The sequence below is a fragment of the Rhamphochromis sp. 'chilingali' genome (assembly GCF_963969265.1).
Source record: "Rhamphochromis sp. 'chilingali' genome assembly, chromosome: 5".
NCBI classification, from domain to species: domain Eukaryota; kingdom Metazoa; phylum Chordata; class Actinopteri; order Cichliformes; family Cichlidae; genus Rhamphochromis; species Rhamphochromis sp. 'chilingali'.
Window position 1 is genome coordinate 19,840,132 of NC_137932.1, and position 19,391 is coordinate 19,859,522.

The 19,391-nt window shown below is 41.5% G+C and overlaps 2 protein-coding genes across 6 annotated transcripts in view; one reads left to right on the forward strand and one right to left on the reverse strand.

Annotated features, from left to right (window-relative positions):
* Positions 1-3,445: 3,445 nt before the first annotated feature.
* hsdl1 (hydroxysteroid dehydrogenase like 1) lies at positions 3,446-8,023 on the reverse strand. Its single transcript, XM_080882540.1, has 5 exons — positions 7,590-8,023; positions 6,332-6,777; positions 5,753-5,836; positions 5,391-5,546; positions 3,446-5,205 (listed from the first exon to the last, which is right to left on the reverse strand). Exons 1-5 carry the CDS (start codon positions 7,807-7,809, stop codon positions 5,134-5,136), a joined length of 978 nt encoding a protein of 325 aa, XP_080738666.1. The 5' UTR covers positions 7,810-8,023; the 3' UTR covers positions 3,446-5,133.
* Positions 8,024-8,306: 283 nt separating this feature from the next.
* The window catches only part of tbc1d32 (TBC1 domain family, member 32), a 103,489-nt gene continuing 92,404 nt past the window's right edge, over positions 8,307-19,391 (forward strand). For 3 of the 5 annotated variants that reach the window (XM_080881826.1, XM_080881829.1, XM_080881830.1), the window contains exons 1-13: positions 8,307-8,380; positions 8,992-9,154; positions 9,306-9,470; positions 13,659-13,836; positions 14,090-14,161; positions 14,598-14,723; positions 15,002-15,080; positions 15,478-15,581; positions 15,673-15,734; positions 15,976-16,120; positions 16,286-16,345; positions 17,829-17,922; positions 19,015-19,152. In XM_080881826.1, coding sequence (XP_080737952.1) covers positions 9,003-9,154; positions 9,306-9,470; positions 13,659-13,836; positions 14,090-14,161; positions 14,598-14,723; positions 15,002-15,080; positions 15,478-15,581; positions 15,673-15,734; positions 15,976-16,120; positions 16,286-16,345; positions 17,829-17,922; positions 19,015-19,152 — 1,375 coding nt within the window. In that variant the 5' untranslated portion in view covers positions 8,307-8,380; positions 8,992-9,002. Of the gene's footprint in view, positions 8,402-8,991; positions 9,155-9,305; positions 9,471-13,658; positions 13,837-14,089; positions 14,162-14,597; positions 14,724-15,001; positions 15,081-15,477; positions 15,582-15,672; positions 15,735-15,975; positions 16,121-16,285; positions 16,346-17,828; positions 17,923-19,014; positions 19,153-19,391 lie in introns of all 5 variants that reach the window. The other 2 variants (XM_080881827.1, XM_080881828.1) reach the window with 2 other exon arrangements.

Here is a 19,391-nt window from a genome sequence, read left to right on the forward strand (position 1 = left end):
GCCTGTTACAGTCGCTCCTGCTTTTCTCTTAGTTTAGCTCTTTTTTCTTACGTATTCTTTTTTTTTCTGACTTGTATTTTCCTCCGTTTTCTATCTCTTACTCAATCATGTGGATTGAGAGAGTTTTTGTTCTTCTGGTGGCCGTGGAACTGTTACTTTTATCATGGAACGGGACCGCGGCACATCTCCTACACGCACGGACTGTTTACTCCAGAGATCAGCTGATCGCCCTGATGCCGGCCGGCTCGCTGGCCAGGCCCGCAGAAGTGCCCGCAGAAGTACCAGCTGAAATTTGGAGGAAAACACATCGGGGATGCAGAGGTCAAGGACAGAAGAGAAGAAAAAAGGTGACGGTGAGACAGCGGAGGCTCGAAGCGAGGAGGAGGTTTAAACCGTGTCTGCCGTCTATCGTGATGGGAAATGTGCGATCGTTGGCAAGTAAAATCGACGAGCTCTCAGCACTGGTACGGAGTCAGAGGGAATACCGAAAGTGTAGCCTGATGTGTTTCACCGAATCATGGCTGCACCAGGTCATTCCCGATGAGAATGCTTCCGTGGAAGGCTTCCACACTGTTCGGGCGGACAGGGACAGCATCGCTAGCGGTAAGCGTAAAGGAGGTGGGCTTGCTGTTTTAGTTAACAACCGGTGGTGTAACCCTGCCAACATAACAATCAAAGAAAGGATTTGTTGCCCGGACACTGAACTGTGTGCTGTTGGACTCAGGCCGTATTATTTACCCAGGGAATTCTCTCACGTCATCTTGGTGGCTGTTTATGTTCCCCCCTCTGCTAACCCCACAGCTGCATGTGACACTATCCACTCTGCCATAGCTCGGCTACAGACTCAGCACCCGAGTGCCTTTATTGTGATCTCGGGTGACTTCAACCATGTATCACTGGACAATACACTACCAACATTCAAACAATATGTGGACTGTCCCACCAGGGGAGAGAAAACTTTAGACTTACTGTATGCTAACGTCAAGGATGCATACAGCTCCTCCTCCCTCCCCCCACTTGGTAGGTCAGATCATAACCTGATTCACCTCACCCCCCGCTATGTGCCAATTGTGAGGAGGGAACCTGTGACCACCAGGACTGTTAGGAGGTGGTCAGAGGAGGCAATAGCGGAACTACAGGGCTGTTTCGAGGTGACCGACTGGGAAACACTCTGTGAGCCTCACGCCGAGGACATCAATGGGCTTACTGAGTGTATCACAGACTACATAACTTTCTGCACCGACTCCATTGTTCCAGCTCAGACTGTTCATTGTTACCCAAATAACAAGCCGTGGGTGACTAAGGACATCAAAGCCCTCCTCAACAACAAGAAGAGGGCTTTCAGAGGGGGCAACAAAGAGGAGGTGAGGAAGGTCCAGGTGTTACTAAAGGACAAGATCAGAGAGGCTAAGGACAATTACAGGAGGAAGCTGGAGTGGAAACTCCAGCAGAACAGCATGAGAGAGGTGTGGAGGGGCATGAAGACCATCACTGGATTCAGGCCAACCAACAGCAGGGGAGCTGAGGGAGGTGAGAATAGAGCCGACGAGTTGAATCTGTTTTTCAATAGATTCGACACCACAGTGTCTGCTCCCACCCCCACAACCTCACCTGCAGTCAGCCTGGAATCCAGAGCCACACCACTGTGCCAGCCTCTCTCTTCACATGTTGCCTCCTGTGAGAGTCCTGACACCCCTCCCCCACCCATCACCTTCACTCAATACCAGGTTGAGATGCAAATGAGGAGACTTCACTCAGGCAAGTCTGCTGGACCAGACGGAGTGAGTCCCCTTGTCCTCAAGGCCTGTGCCCCCCAGCTGTGTGGAGTCTTTCATAAACTGTTTATGCTGAGTCTGAGTCTGCAGAGGGTCCCGGTGATGTGGAAGACATCATGCCTCGTCCCTGTACCAAAGACGCCTCGTCCCAGTGGCCCCCAGGATTACAGGCCCGTGGCACTGACCTCCCACATCATGAAGACCCTGGAAAGGCTCATCCTGGACCAGCTGCGACCCATAGTAAGACCACATCTGGATCCCCTTCAGTTCGCTTATCAGCCTCGTCTCGGAACAGAGGACGCCATCATCTACCTGCTCAATCGTGTCTACACCCATCTGGACCAGCCGGCGAGCACTGTGAGGGTCATGTTTTTTGACTTTTCCAGTGCTTTCAACACCATCAGGCCGACCCTCCTGGGCGATAAGTTAGCAGCGATGCAGGTGGATGCTTCTCTGGTGTCCTGGATTGTTGATTACCTGACAGGAAGACCACAATATGTGCGTCTCCCACAGTGTGTGTCTGACAAGGTGATTAGCAACACAGGGGCACCACAGGGGACTGTCCTCTCCCCCTTCCTCTTCACCCTCTACACCACAGACTTCAGCCACTGCACAGAGACCTGCCATCTTCAGAAGTTTTCTGATGACTCTGCGGTGGTTGGATGCATCAGCAGGGATGATGAGACAGAGTACCGGGCTGTGGTCGACTCCTTTGTCACGTGGTGTGAGCAGAATCATCTGCAGCTCAACGTGGCAAAGACCAAGGAACTGATCGTGGACTTCAGGAAGACCAGGAAACACTTGACCCCTGTTTCAATCCAGGGGGTCAGTGTTGACATTGTGGAGGACTATAAATACCTTGGAGTACACATTGACAATAAACTGGACTGGGCTAAAAACACCACAGCACTTTACAGGAAGGGCCAGAGTCGTCTCTATTTTTTGAGGCGACTGAGGTCCTTCAACATCTGCCAGAAAATGCTGAGGATTTTCTATGAGTCTGTGGTGGCCAGTGCGATCCTCTATGCTGTTGCATGCTGGGGGAGCAGGCTGAGGGTCGCAGATGCCAACAGACTTAATAAACTGATCCGTAAGGCCAGCAATGTTGTGGGGATGGAGCTGGACTCCCTCAAGGTGGTGTCGGAGAGGCGGATGCTGTCCAAGATAAAGACAATGTTGGATAACACCTCCCACCCACTCCATGACATGTTGGTCAGTCACAGGAGCTCGTTCAGTGAGAGACTGAGATTACCGAAAAGCACCACTGAACGACACAGGAAATCATTCCTGCCTGTGGCCATCTCCCTGTACAACGCATCCACTTAACACACTGTTTGCTGCTACAACTACACATGTTTCTTTTCCAAATATTTATTTATAAGTGACTTATGTATGTATGTATGTATATATATGTATATATTGTACTATTCTTAGTTAGCGTATTGTCTGTCTTGTCTTAATGTTGGTTTAAAATGGAGCACTGTAACAAAAAATAATTTCCCCCAGGGATCAATAAAGTATTCTGATTCTGATCATTAGCTTACAGCTTGAAGTGTTTGTGCTAACTAAAAATAAAGACAAGATGGTAGTTTATTAATTTTTAATGAAATTTGCAGATTGTTTCGGTGAAGTTTAATAAACTCCTTGCTTTCTAAAATATAACAGGACACCGGAGTATATTCTCCAGGGTCTCACACTTCTGATAATCAGCTGTCTGCTTGACAGTTTTAGCTGTGCAAAAACTATACCTTTAATCTCAGCCAAACCGATTTACTCAGGAACAAATAAAATACTGAAAAAAGCCAAACAATAACATTTAAGTTATCTAAGTGACTTATATATATGTTTAACCTGACTAGCGAAAGACGGCGGTGGGTTTGAAAACGATTTGCCGGGAGTCCGGTGTTCTCACGGCTCTAGTTAGCCTTGCCCCCGCCTAGCTAACGAGCTAGTGGGTAACAGACGTCTCCGAAAACGTCGGAGCGCTTTTGAAAATATGTGGTGTCCTGATAAACTGAGCAGATATTTGAGGTTTACACAGCTACATTCTCGCCTGAAAATATGTTAAACGTTTATTTTGTGACCCAGAAAGAATAATAAGAGTAAAGTTAAAACTAACTAGCTGCCGCCATTGTTGACAGCTGCGCTATGAATTCTGGGACACAGCTTCTTCTTCTTCGGGGTTTAACGGCAGCTGGCATTCTTGGACATGCAGTGCTGCCATCTTCTGTTTCAGTCCGTTATTACACTCTTAAATCCTACTACTCATTCCTGCGTCCTTTGTGATCTTACAAAGCTTCAAACGATGCGTCGACTATTAAATTAGTCGTCGACGATTTTAATAGTCGACATAATCGTGACTAGTCGACTAATCGTGGCAGCCCTACACCACACTGTATTGTAGAAAGCTTGACATTTAAACTCTTTGTTTGATTAGACCAGCAAATCAAAGAAGCCGAGGATACAATCTCGGTGCAAGAACGAGTTGAAATATAAACTATTTTTTTTACTTTCAACAAACATGTTTGTAGCATCTGGATGAGGTTTCCCGTACAGCTTTTTTATACAAACACATTGATGAAAAGGCTATCACATATTATTAGCCTGTTATTTTTGTTTTTGGCTCTGTGTATGTGTCAGATGCGCGTGGTCAGAGCAAAAAGTTTTTGGTTAGAATGAAATCACATGGTATGTAGATTAATAGCAGATAAAAGCAAACCTTATCACAGTGCAAGTCAAAATACTTTCTTAAATTTATTCTTAAATCTAAATCAAGCCTAACTCCTTAAATTTAGACTTGTGTAATTAGTGAATTTGTTTATACTCGTTTCACTTCGGCTGTGTTTGTATTATATTGCTCTTATTTGTCTCACATTTAAGGTGAGGATTTTGATATTGTCTGCACTTATACACAATGTTCTCTTCCACTGAAGTGTTTTTGAAGATACACAGGAGGTAAAATGAGTTTCACTCGTATAAAATGGTTTCTGTGCACAAGACCAAACAAAGTCTTATTGTTAGGCTCCAATAATAATTGACAAGCTTGTAAATCCAACCCAAACACAGGTCTGGAAATAATTAAGGTTGTCTGGCTTCAAAGTAAACGCTGGATGTCACAGATTCATCAGACCATAATCTAGTAATGCAGGAGCAATGTTGAAAAAATGTTTGTACTTTTACTCATCATTTTAGATGAATTCCACTGCAGGTTCTTTATTAACTAATACCCAATCAATAGAAAGAAAACGGTAGTGTCAGCCTTATCAGAGCATCAAAGTTCAACAGATTTAATAGCAGAAGAAGCTGGAATGCAAAAAGATTCGTGTAACAACAAGACCCAGTGCGTCAGATTAAGCTCTTAGCTTGAGCTAATGAGCACTCGTGATCCGAGAACCCAGATCCACTCTGGAATGCATCTCATCAATCCGTACTGCAAAGACAAAAAGAGAAGAGAACAGGATATGGAAAAAGTATTTAATGTTTTCAATTCTGGTTTCACAAAAGCTTTAACAGTATCAGAGATCATCTCACTCAGAGTAATATACTTCACATTTTTTACATTTTCTGTGATGCTGTCAAAATAAAAACTGATGACATGACTTCATTTCAACTGACCTGCAGGGTATGAGGCCAATATCCTGTGGTCCTGTTTGAGACTCCCAGAGTGGAGATGGCATGGCGAGCATAAACTTCTGGCTTTGGTACAAACCAGCCTTCTCTTCGTGATGGTGATGAAGATGATGATGATGGCTGCTGCTCACTTGAGGCTATCTAAATGGACATGGACAAAGATGAAGTTAAGCAGCTTGATTTCATCGATCTCCCTAGTTTGATAGCCAATTTCATACATGATGTGCAAACACGACAAGCCACAAATTAGCATCTATCAGAGTAATAGCAGTGGGGATCGTGGATCCAGCCAGACTTTTGCTGCCAGATTTCAGGTCTTACGGAACAGCTACTGTTAAGATATTTACCTGGAAGGGGAGCAGACTCTGAATGAATATGCCTTTGCTGCTGTACTCAAGGTGAAGAGCTCTTGACAAATGATCCAGGTATCCCTGAAATGTCAGAGGAAAGGTTGCTGTTGTCAGGAAAAAATAATGTTGTTGTGACTGGGACTATAGCCAGCACACAGAAGAAATGGAGATGACAGTTCAAAAACCTACATAATTTACTTTAAAGAGCGGCTTACTCTGCTGATTCTCAAACCTTTTTCTGGCTGACACTACTTTACATACTAAAAAAAAGTTACATTTTTAATCAATCATTAACAAACAATCATGGTTCAAAACTGAAAACAGAAGACTAAAACTTATTTTGCATAAATCCTGTTTGTTCAGCTTAGTTTTACAACATATTTTCCACCAGCAGTGGATCTACTTGCCACAAATCAAGAGCTAATACTTTAAGGGGATAGTAGTAACAACAGATCTTCAAATTGATCAGAGACATCAATGTGCTCTTCATCATATTACAAAGGATCTATACAGGCTATAGATATGTTTTACTGGCACGTCTCCATGCCTGCAGACTGTAACAGTGATTTGTCTCACAGTGGAGGCGGTGAGCGTCACTCTTCCAAGAAGAGGTCTGCAGCAGGCACCCGATGATATATTGACCACGGCACCTCTGCTGCGATCCACCATCCCTGGCAGAACCAATCGGGTCATCAGAGTAGTGACTGCAATGTTCCTGTTCACCAAATCCAAGAGGTGCTGTTCGGGCACTTCAATCAGGCTCTGGGGTGAAGCCAAAGATTCATCGACACAGTTTACCAGGAAGCCAATATCTTTACCCCTCAATGCTTCTTTGATGGGCTTGCAGGCCACTTGGTCCAGGGAGAAGTCAGCTGAGACCACAACAGTTTCCACTCCATAATTCTGGGAGAGGTATGCACTCATGTCTCTAACAGAGGAGGGGTCCCGAGTGACAAAGATGATGCTGATGGCATGCCTGGCCAGCTCCTCTGCGTATGCTTTGGCTACAGGCTCCGATGCACCTGACAAGAGAGATGACAAAGTCATGCCAGAGAGAACAAAAAAGTTTGCAGCAACATTATAGACATTGAACCAGTTACAGTGCTGTGAAAAAGGATTTGTCCCCTTCCTGATTACTAAGCTTTTTGCATATGTTGTCACATTTAAATGTTTCATCATCATACAAATTTTAATATTAGAGAAAGATAACCAAAGTAAATTTAAAATGCAGCCTTTAAAAGATGATTTAGGACATTCTGCTTACTCTATTATGTTCTCTACCAGAAAATCCTGATGTAAAATATCTGGTCATCAGTTCGTACCCTGAAGCTCAAGCACACTTGGGTTATACAGCAGAACAATGATCCAAAACACCAGCAAGTCCACCCCATAAAGGTTTTGAAAGGGCCTAGTCAAAGTCCGGATTTAAATGCTTTGGCGTGACCTTAAACAGGCCGCTCGTGCTGGAAAACTCTCCACTGTGGCTGAATTCATACAATTCTGCAACGAAGAGTGACCCAAAATTCCTCCAAAGTGATGTGAAAGACTCATTGCCAGTTATCACTGGTAGATGGTACTTCTTGCTGTTAAGGGTGGCACAACCAGTTATTGGGTTTAAGGGCCAATTTTCTTTTTCACAAAACGCAAGGTAGGTTTGGATAGCTTGTCTCCCATTCATACATGCAACCATGATTTAAAAACTGCATTCTGTATATACTCCCGTTGACTTTGGCTATTGTTAATGAAATAGATTCATGAAATATGAATTTAATGAAATAGAGTTTACTTCAATTATGATATAACAGAAATTAACTCTGCTGCGGCCCATCCTTACCATAAACGACAGCCCAGTCACCATATCTCTGGGTCAGCTTCTTACTTGGGATCAATCTGGGCAGAAAATGCACCCTAACCAACTTGCAGCAGTCGCTCAGCAGGATCACTGCCCTGCTGGCCGTGTACAGAGCACCGACCAGCGCCAGGGTTTCAAAGTAAGAGTTGCACGTACGAGAAATTTCTCTGTACAAAAACTGAAAGCTGTCAACCGCCGCCATATCCCACGCTGGAGTTGATGATATAATTTGCTAACTAAAGCTTATTCGGTGATATAACGCTGGGACCTGTACGTGAATAGGTTAACGAATACTTCAGACGTGTAAATGGAAGCTACAACTAACCCCACATAGTAAAATTACTAATAAAAGCTGTAAGAATTCTCGTTTAAGAAGCAGGTATGTCTCCTCTGCTACACCCGGTGAAAGCAGCAAAACATTGGGTCACGTGACAGTGTAGAACAGCAGTGCTGCATTCAAAACCGTAACAAAAAAACCGTCTAAATACTTTTACCTCATGTTGAATGATTTTTAAATATATTCAATAAGGTTGAAATATTCTTTAATTATCACATGACAAACAATAAAAGCAAGTATAAACTCTAAAATTAATCCAAAGACATCCTAAATATCCAGATTTTTATTAGGAAAGCCAAATTCCGATTATCGTGGAGATACCATATGGGGGTCTCCCACAATGCACCACAGTTAACACTGGACGTTTCCATAGAGATACAGTTGTGGATAGCAAAGCGCTAGCTCGATGAAGCTCTTTTATATGCACAAAGACAAGGTGACTGATTTAAAAAGCTCTGTGCGTGATGGTTTCCGTTTGCCTTCGTTGCTTTTTAGTCCAGCTTCCGTTTTAGTTTAATTTTGGCACTTTTGTTTTTCAGCTAGCAGTGTTTCAATAATGGCAGCGTCAAGCTAACAAGAGAAGGGACACATTCATTGTTGTTAGCAGCAGAATTAAGCCTTTAGATTGCAGGACAAAATCAAACTGATTGTACCGTTATTTTACATTTAATCACACATTTACGTGGTGTACACTGTCATCATTGCTGTGATCACCTGTTTTTCCAGATAGGTAGCCAATTTTCAAACCTGTTGGTGATGAAATTTTTTCCTCCTCACTAAATGAAACCGAGAAGGGGATAATGATAAAGGACGTACGTTTTAGTAACATGCTGGAGGTAGAAATATACACATGAGCACGTTTTGGTTCGTCTGTTGTTAAGTAACTTAATCTGTTATCTTACAGAGTATTAGTTTATATAGTTTCCTGTTATTTTTCGCCATTGGATGAGCAAATGTGTATTTTATGCTTTAGTGAATGGAAAGAAAAATGCCTCCTTTAGTCTCTTAGAAATCCCTCTGAATTAAAACCTTTTGTTTTTGACACAGCAGTAGCAGAGATGTCTGAGTTTGCTGAGGATGAGGTGGAGTTGCAGTCCTTGGTTAAGCAGTTTCTGAGAAGCATCAGTGACAAGATCTCTAGTGCTCCTTCACCTGAATGTGCTGAAGAGATCCTTCTTCACCTAGAGGAGACTGACAAGAACTTTCACAAGTGAGTCCATCATCAAACACCATAGCATTAAATGTAATGACTGGATCTAATAAAATAGGCTTTGTTATGTTTCTATGGGTATGTGTTCTTTGTGTTGTTTTTAGTATATATTTACAGTATAGGTGTGACTTGGTTACTTCTCTTCTTACAGTTATGAGTTTGTGAAGTACCTCCGTCAATATGTGGAGAACGCTTTAGGATCTGTGGTTGAAGAGGAAACAAACAACTTGACCAGAGAAGATGGACAACATGCAATTGGTTCGGGACACGACACTCTGATTCACGCAGTGACACAAAGGACTAGATACTCAGCTGAGTGAGTGTCTCTGAATATCTTTAGCATCTTTTTCTATTGGCCCATATTCATCATGTTTATTGTGTTTCAAACCTACTTCATTGACCCTCCATACTTTCGGATATACTGGAAAACTCCAGAACTCAACATTCTTACTAAAAAGAATTTCAAATGCAAAACTTTGTTTTTTCTTTTGGCTGCACCTTTTAGGGTCGCCACAGAAAATCTGCCTCCATCTCACCGTATCACTTCCCTGATACCAGCTATCTACAGGGAGTGCAGAATTATTAGGCAAATGAGTATTTTGTCCACATCATCCTCTTCATGCATGTTGTCTTACTCCAAGCTGTATAGGCTCGAAAGCCTACTACCAATTAAGCATATTAGGTGATGTGCATCTCTGTAATGAGAAGGGGTGTGGTCTAATGACATCAACACCCTATATCAGGGGTGCATAATTATTAGGCAACGTCCTTTCCTTTGGCAAAATGGGTCAAAAGAAGGACTTGACAGGCTCAGAAAAGTCAAAAATAGTGAGATATCTTGCAGAGGGATGCAGCAGTCTCAAAATTGCAAAGCTTCTGAAGCGTGATCATCGAACAATCAAGCGTTTCATTCAAAATAGTCAACAGGGTCGCAAGAAGCGTGTGGAAAAACCAAGGCACAAAATAACTGCCCATGAACTGAGAAAAGTCAAGCGTGCAGCTGCCAAGATGCCACTTGCCACCAGTTTGGCCATATTTCAGAGCTGCAACATCACTGGAGTGCCCAAAAGCACAAGGTGTGCAATACTCAGAGACATGGCCAAGGTAAGAAAGGCTGAAAGACGACCACCACTGAACAAGACACACAAGCTGAAACGTCAATACTGGGCCAAGAAATATCTCAAGACTGATTTTTCTAAGGTTTTATGGACTGATGAAATGAGAGTGAGTCTTGATGGGCCAGATGGATGGGCCCGTGGCTGGATTGGTAAAGGGCAGAGAGCTCCAGTCCGACTCAGACGCCAGCAAGGTGGAGGTGGAGTACTGGTTTTGGCTGGTATCATCAAAGATGAGCTTGTGAGGCCTTTTCGGGTTGAGGATGGAGTCAAGCTCAACTCCCAGTCCTACTGCCAGTTTCTGGAAGACACCTTCTTCAAGCAGTGGTACAGGAAGAAGTCTGCATCCTTCAAGAAAAACATGATTTTCATGCAGGACAATGCTCCATCACACGCGTCCAAGTCCTCCACAGCGTGGCTGGCAAGAAAGGGTATAAAAGAAGAAAAACTAATGACATGGCCACCTTGTTCACCTGATCTGAACCCCATTGAGAACCTGTGGTCCATCATCAAATGTGAGATTTACAAGGAGGGAAAACAGTACACCTCTCTGAACAGTGTCTGGGAGGCTGTGGTTGCTGCTGCACGCAATGTTGATGGTGAACAGATCAAAACACTGACAGAATCCATGGATGGTAGGCTTTTGAGTGTCCTTGCAAAGAAAGGTGGCTATATTGGTCGCTGATTTGTTTTTGTTTTGTTTTTGAATGTCAGAAATGTATATTTGTGAATGTGGAGATGTTATATTGGTTTCACTGGTAAAAATAAATAATTGAAATGGGTATATATTTGTTTTTTGTTAAGTTGCCTAATAATTATGCACAGTAATAGTCACCTGCACACACAGATATCCCCCTAAAATAGCTAAAACTAAAAACAAACTAAAAACTACTTCCAAAAACATTCAGCTTTGATATTAATGAGTTTTTTGGGTTCATTGAGAACATGGTTGTGGTTCAATAATAAAATTATTCCTCAAAAATACAACTTGCCTAATAATTCTGCACTCCCTGTATATATCCTCCCTTACTGCCATGAAATTCCTCTTAAAATAGAATTGCATTGACTGTCTTCTCCATCTTCAACATCATTTTCCCAATAAATTCACTATCCCACTGGGTAAATGGTCTGGTACTTCTATACTGCTTTTCTGCTTTGTATTTATTTTTTAAATTCATTTTTGCCCCTGCATCCTGTCCAGCAGTGAGGCAATCAGAATTGTTGTCTGAAGGTCAAGAATATTAGAATATTTTATTTTGATTTATTACAATCATAACGAAGAAGACCGGTGGACGGAAAAGGAAAAGACGAAAGAAGTTGAGGAGAACGTTATGGAGAAGGATAGGGAGAGAAAAAATGAGGAGAGAGAGAAAAAACACTGAGAATCTGCTTCAAGACCTGGTGAGGGAAAAAAGTAACACAGCAGAGAAACCACAGCAACAGCTAACATATGCATAAATAACAGTAAATAATGAATAATACATTTTACTGAACAGCACACAGTACTAATAATACAAGATATTTTTAGAGGCAGCAGCCAACTACAATAGTGTGTCTGTGAGTATCTGTTTGTACACCTCTGTGCGTGAGCACGCTTGTGTTCAAAAGGTATCTTCATGGAAATGTCTAGTGTTTGTGTGGGACACCACAGCCCTGCCCCCCAAGAATCACCAATGCATTAGTGGGTGGGGGCACCAGCCACTGGCAGGGCATGTGGCAGGGCCATATAGGCCCCCACACCTGACCTGATACACAAACAAACAGGCATACACAGACACAAGCATGAATTCACTACCATGGAGACACGCTGAAAAAATGAATGCAGTACACACACTCCCCATACACACTTTATACTCTCAGGTCCAGGCACCAATGCCTAAAGAGGGGCAATCAGCCCCTAAACACAGGAGATGGTCCCTTTCGCTCTTTTCTGCTTTAACTGAGCACTTTTTAAGCGTTATCACACACACGCAGAAATCTTTCTAACATTTGCACACACACTCTGATGGAAGCGTATAGGCAGGCGATCAAGCTAGCAGCCTCCAGATTTGCATGTGACTCACTTTACCTCCTGAGCCACAACTACCACACACACATGCGCTCAGCTCCATCTCAGCTGTCCAGCCTCAGCTGTCCTGTCGATGACCTTCACTCTGTCACCTCTAGCTCCACCTCCTGACTTTTCTCTTAGCTACCCTTTCTAATCTGAGCAACATAAGTGGTCTTACTGCCATCTCATACTCTAAACCTACCTTTTTATTAAGGCTGCTACCTTAATTCTCTTCTCCACCTACTCCACCTTACCTGCACACTCTCTCCTTACCTTTTTTTGTGCACTCCCCATTGATTTGGATCATAACCCCACCTCTAGTACCTCTATTCCTTGCATCACCATTCACCTTTCCATTTGCCTCACTCGCTCACACATTTTTTTCTGTCTTGATACCGCTGACTTTCATTCCTCTTCTTTCTACTGCACATCTCCGTGTCTGTAGGCTCTCCTCTACCTGCTCCCCACTCTCAATACAGATCACAATGTTGTCTGCGAGCAACACAGTCCACAGAGACTCCTGCCCAACCTCATCTGTAAACCTGTCCATCACCACAAACAAGAAGAGGCTCTAGTACAAATCTGTGTCCTACATTTTCATATAAAGCTGCCACCGGTGTTTTTGTACACAGGGGACATTTTGGCACTTCAAAAGAGGTTTTAGTGAGATTCAAAAGATAAATGTTAGGAACTGAAAGTGGAAAATGGGACTTAAGAACCTCTGCACATGTCCTTAATAGTAATTTGTCAAATTTGTACAAGCAAATACTTGACTTTCTGCTCTTAGCTCATTTCTCATCCACAGTCTCTATATTTTACACTGAATAAGCCAACTAAACTCCACTGTTTTGAACCTGTCAGTGACATCTTGGGTTTACTGTTTAGAGCCTGGGTGTACCGAACTCTCATGGTGACTTTAAGTAGCAGTTGGATTTAGTTAGTTGTATTTAATTTCAGTTTTAAGAGAACTTACTGTCATGTGTAGCCATCTCCCATAATCCCATTCTTAGCCAAAACCCTGGATTAATGTTCTTTAATAAGAAGCTATCCAAGGCCATCAAATGTATTTGTGGTATTAAAGTTAAGTTGTCAGTTGGCGGTTATTTTAAAAAGTGGATAAATCTCATTTGTATTTACAGTATATTTCTTTCTTTTTTTCCATATTGGATAACTGCACCATCCAATCTCAGCGCTGAATTTCCCTGCTTTCAGCTATAAATTGATGCAGTAATTACCTTTCACTTGAGTTTCATATGAAGCAATGTTTAGGCTTGCTGTGACTCATGCAATCATATTGGTTGACCTAGTTTAGCTCATTCACTTTCTCTCTTTATGACAGGTACCAGCAGATGATACACACCTTAAAAAACACCATGATAACAGTTGTGGAGTCTTTAAAAAACAAGTCTGAGGAGGACCAGCTGAGAAAGGAGGAGACGCACCAAGAGAAGCAGCATAGGCAGTCCAACATCCAGTTCACTGACAACTGCTCTGACAGTGGCTCGTCCTTCAGTCGGGTTAGAGAAAACTGCTTACAAATGATGCCAATAAACGCTTGTTTTATTAATTTTTTGCCTTTATGTTGTATTCTGGCCCCAATTTCTGGATGACATTAATTTCACAAGTTTCTTTCTTTCCATGATACATGGAACGGGGGTGAAAATCAATCTTTAGACATAGAGTGAAGCTGTTTTGAGAGATATTTTCTTTTTGCTTTTTGGTGAGTAATGACGCTTTCCCCCCCATTTCCTGTCTTTTTTTCATTCCCAGAGTTATGGATTCTTTAGACAAGAGCAGCTGCAAATTTTGGCTGAAAAGCTTGACTCCAGCAAGCCCAAAGAGGTAAACAACTTAGACATATCTTTTGGTTTTTCTTTAGGTCACTGGAGGATTCTGTACCACAAATCCATCTTTCCCAGTTAGATGATCAGGTCTCTTCAAAGAGTTGCAGGCAAGAGCGAGAAAAATGTCCCTTTAATCTTTCTGTAGATTTCTAATCAGGGTTTTTTTTCTTTGTCTTAATCTTTTAACTTGACATTATCTTCACATTTATCCATGTTGGAAAAACTGGAGATGGTCTTGTTTAATTTTGCACTTAAACTGATTTTGAATCAGTTTGAGTGAAACGGTCGCTGTTTGTTGGCACAGTTAGCACTTGCAAGTAGGGTTGCAAGTAGACATTGGTTTGTGTAAAGGGTTAACCAGCTAAAAGGTTACGAACCACTCCTCGGCATAATTGGCAGTGTAGTCCAGGTGCTTGATGTGAGTCTGTGTGTAGGTGCGTTGGGAGGCTCTGAAGGTCCTCTGCCGTGCTCCTACATCTGATGTGCTTAGCTGTGAGAGCTGGAGCAGCCTGCGTCTGAACCTCTGCGTAGCTCTGAGCGAGCCGGATCCCGACCTCAGTGTGAGTCCTGAGCAGCCTCATCTGCACACTGCAGTAAAATAAGTAGCATTAATCATTTATTCATTAATAAATAAATCAATAATAACCATGTTGTTGTTATTAACGATTTTATGCTTTATAATTGAACATTGAAAAACCTGTTCCTCATTCCACGGATCCTTAATCTTCTTTCTGTTCTTCTCACTGAATTTTCTTATCATTTAGAACGTAGGTATCATTGATTGGTTATATAAATGGCTGTGAATGTATGTTCACGCGTGTCATCTCACCTCTGTCAGGATAATGCGCTGCGATTCTTTGCTAAAAGCCTCTCATCCTCTCCTCTGAATGTGACACGAGAAATTTACACAAGCCTGGGTAGGTAACTCTCAATGGACCCTTCTGGGTTTTAATGTAGTGTGCTGGACTGTTGTGTTTGAATTAAACAAAGATGTTTTTTTAAAAAGTAAAATAAAAAAAAAAGTATATCTTAAAGGGTCACTTGTTTATTTACAGAGCAAATGAAAAGCAGCTTGTTATTCAGTGACACATGGGAAGTAGTTTTGGTTTTATGTTTAGATGGAAGGAGATGTTTGGTTTGTGGATTTTATGGGACGAGGTTACTTTCAGGAAATTTCCAAGCAGAAAATGCAACTGTACTAATGTGATCCATGTTACTTACTGTATCTTTGAGTGGTTGTAGCTCACTGCTATACATCCAAAATCCATATTATCTTGTGTGGCTTGTAATAAGAATTTGCCTTTGAATGTGCAGCTAAATCTGTGGAGTCAAGTTTTCTGTCCCATAAGCTGAGCTTTCCAAGTGGCTCAGCTACCATTGACGTTAACAGGCCTGAGATCAGTCGTCTCCTCAAGCAGGTACAGCAACTTTTCTACAAGAGCTTCTTAACTATATCATGTCAAAAATAAAGTGCACACACTGTTTTTCTCTCTGTGTGTCTTGTTTCAGATTCGACTGATGAATGATTTTCAAAAGGAGGTGACTAACTTCTGGATACGTCATCCAGAGAAGTAAGTTGTCTTTATCTTGTTTCTTGATTGTGTGCCCAACCATCACGGACTATCCAGATGCTACTTTTCAAATCTGATGTATAAAAAAAAGAACACTTAGTACGTTTTTAAATGATTCATTTTAAGAGGGTGTGAAATTTGACCCACAAATACATATCACTTAATATACGTAATTATTTATAGAATGATGGAACGGACTGTGAACTTATTTTGTGTTTTTGTTTCTCGACCTTGCTTATAGATACATGGAAGAAGTTATAGAAAACACCTTTTCCCTGCTGTCCTTCCATCACGAACATGGCTCACCAGGAACTGAGAGAGTCCTGGAACCAGTTCACTTACTGGCTTTACTGGATGTAAAAGCCACTTGGTTTAAAAAGTGGATGGTGTGTATGCCCACAGTTTCAGATTTACACAGACTGAATTTTTGTATGAACCGCTGTGTTTGTGTATTGCATTTTAATGTTTTGATCTCCATCCTCTCTTGTTTATATTGCACTCTGTAACGTATATTTTTTCTGGTTTTCTCCTGGCCTCTGCCTCCCTCTCAGCATGGCTACTACAGCAGGGCTGTGATTCTCAGACTCCTGGAGAGAAAATACAAGTCTGTGGTGAGTGGTTTACTCAATAATAAGGATCTTTCACTGCTTTGTACTTCTGAAAGGTCTGAGACAAGAGGGGAGCAAATGAACATCAAAAGGATTAACCCGAGTCAATACTGGATATTTGAGGACAGTACAGATAGATATTATTAGGGATTTTTTTTTTTTAAAGTCAATATCAAGATATTCTCTCTCACATGCTTTCTGTCCATATATATGCATATAGTTGGAGCTAAATTAAAAGGGAATATATTACCATCTGCTAAGCTGTGATACTACTCTCTGTGCTTCAAATGATACTGAGTGCTCTGTAAACACTGCTGGACAAAATATGTCTTTACAACATTTCTAACTGACCCTCACACATTTCTTTGCTTTGTGGTTGAATAAAAGACATTTTTTTTTCTGTTGGTGCATATTTGACAACAAAAATCCTGAAATTATTATATCTGTGAGATAGTGGCTGATAGTATCAGGCAAACATTATATTGGCCTGGTTCTTGGGTCATCCAAAAGGCATCAAAACTTGCATCTAAAACAGACATTGTGCTCATGAGAAAGCAAAGCTGTGATTGGACCAGAGGAAACTGGTGAACTGATGAAAATCTTGGTTTTTCCCAAACAAATCCATTTACCTGCAGAGCCCAAGGGTGACCTGTTTCCATATTGAAATGCTGTAGTCAGCCTCCAAAAGTTGATTCTGTTCATCTGGACGTAGCGTTTTCAGTGGGAGAAACGTTTCGCCACTCATCCAAGTGACTTGCTCATTCTCAGCTGACTGCAGGTTTTCCCAATCTTATAAACAGCACATTTGCATAATGACAGAAAATGCTACAGTCAGCATTTTCTGGTTTGGTTTTTGGGCCTTATTGAGAACCTTCTCCTAAATTCTACCTTTACTAAGATGTAAACTTGTTGAAAAGCTAAAGAGATTTTCCAAAAGACTGGCTGTATCTAACTGCTTCTGACACCTCCTATGAAAATGGTCCTGTTTGTGTCATTTTGTGGGGTGCAGGTGTAAATCACAGCCAAACAGTTCAGTGTACTGGTCTTTTAGACAAAAGGGCACAGAACAGGAGTGGCACTTTGACATTCAAGAATTGGTCTTTTTTTTTTAGCTCAAACCTCCCTTTTAACTGTGACTTTAGAAGAGTTACTGTGGAATCGCCGCTGAAACTTTCTCTAAAGAAACTGCCAATATCTTTCTGAAACACTGTAAGCCTAAACTGCTCTTGCATCGCAGGGCATTAAAATTCCCCACAGTGCTTGGATTTAGATTAAAAGCATGGCTTCTAGTCTTAAATCTCTTGATTGGATAAGAGGAGGTTGCACTGAGATTCTGACTGAATTTTTAAGTAATTGTTCAGTTTTTGGCCTGTTTATGACAGTAGTCTACAAATTTGGCAATGCACATTAGCCGTCGTCATTTTATTCAGCTAATTTAACATGCTTAGCATCCGAAGCAACATGCATTATATCTTTTCTTTCACAGGCTGTAGCAGCTCTTCAGCAGTGCATCAAGTACAATGAGTCCTGTGAACGTTTCACAAATGAGACAACTGAGTCAGGGGAGCAGCGGAGCATTGGCAAGTTAAAAAAAAACAACCACTCCCTAATCTCATTATTTCTTCATTAGGTTTGTGTACTCTCTCAGGCATATTCAAATACCAAACTTCACTCTGGGCCTCTCCCTGTGTGCTAAGCATCAGCACATTTGCAGTAATGCTGATTTAATGTGTCTTGTGAAACAAACCAAAAAATAAAACTCTCAGAGTGAACTACTGTGAAAGTCTAATGAGAAAGTAATGCTTCATTTGAAGCCTTTGAGTGTTCGTACCTAGACTTTGCCATCATTTATTCAGCTTCTTTTATGCACAGACATTAAAACATAGGTGGACAGAGGAAAAATGGTGGAAAGGACAAGTTATAACACTGACAAATTGGCATAGCAACACTTCAGGAATACATTACATATTACATGACGCAGTCCAGTTTTGAATGACGTTCTCAACAATGTGTACAAACAAGAGGCAATACTGGAGATTATCGACAGCCCTTTGCATCACCATTAAGTGTTTTTTTTTTCTCAAATTTTAGGAAACATTTTTTAATGAATTCCTTCTAACTTTTTTACGAAATTATCTGTTTGTGTCAAGTATTTGATAAATTAAAAATAACATGATAATTATAGAGTAACATGGACATGGTGCATATCCATTTGCAAAGCTACGTGCTAAAATGGAATAAACCAGAATGAATACAGGTGCAGATGGGGCATAAGGGAATGCAAGTGGAGCCTGTTATCTCCTGTAAGCCAGCTGGCTCCTTGAGACTGAACATTGTGACCTTGTCTTGGATAAGTTGCGATATGCCAGTTCCCTCGCCACTGATATAGTCCTCATAAAAGACATAGTTTTTTTCCGAGCTGTGCCTCTTTTGGCTTTCTGCTCTCTAGAGACACTGCAAGCCTGACACATTTTTTCACCTGTCAGTCTCATTGTAATTCTGAGGCCTTTGATATGAACAGTGTGAAAACTGTGTCCATCTCAGTGCTGCCACATTTTTTTTCCACATTGTTTTCTTCTCTTTTTCTCATTTTAGTTCCTTAAATCATCTGTTACAATATCAGTAATATATTGTAACAATGTATCACTTTGATTTTTCTCTTAATGTTTCAGGTTTGGTACAGAGGAGTGTTTATTCTGGAAAAGAGCTCGAGTATTGCTGCTTTGTTCACTCTCTGTGTGTCCTAGGGAAGCTCATCATCTACACCAATGGAAAAAAGCTCTTTCCCATCAAAATAAGGAAATACAAAGGTTTGATGGTGCAGGATTATGTTACATAACTCAACATGTCGTCTGTTGTATCATCTTGACACTGATCTTGAGAGTTTATTGCCATGTACAGATCGTCATATCTCCTTTAGTAGATGTAATCTTTATAGTGCAGGACTGTGTCTGATCAGCATGTATAATCCTCCCTCGAACAGAGATTTTAGCCCTCCACCCCACTGTAATTACTAATAAAGTTACATAATAGTTACATTTCACTTAGT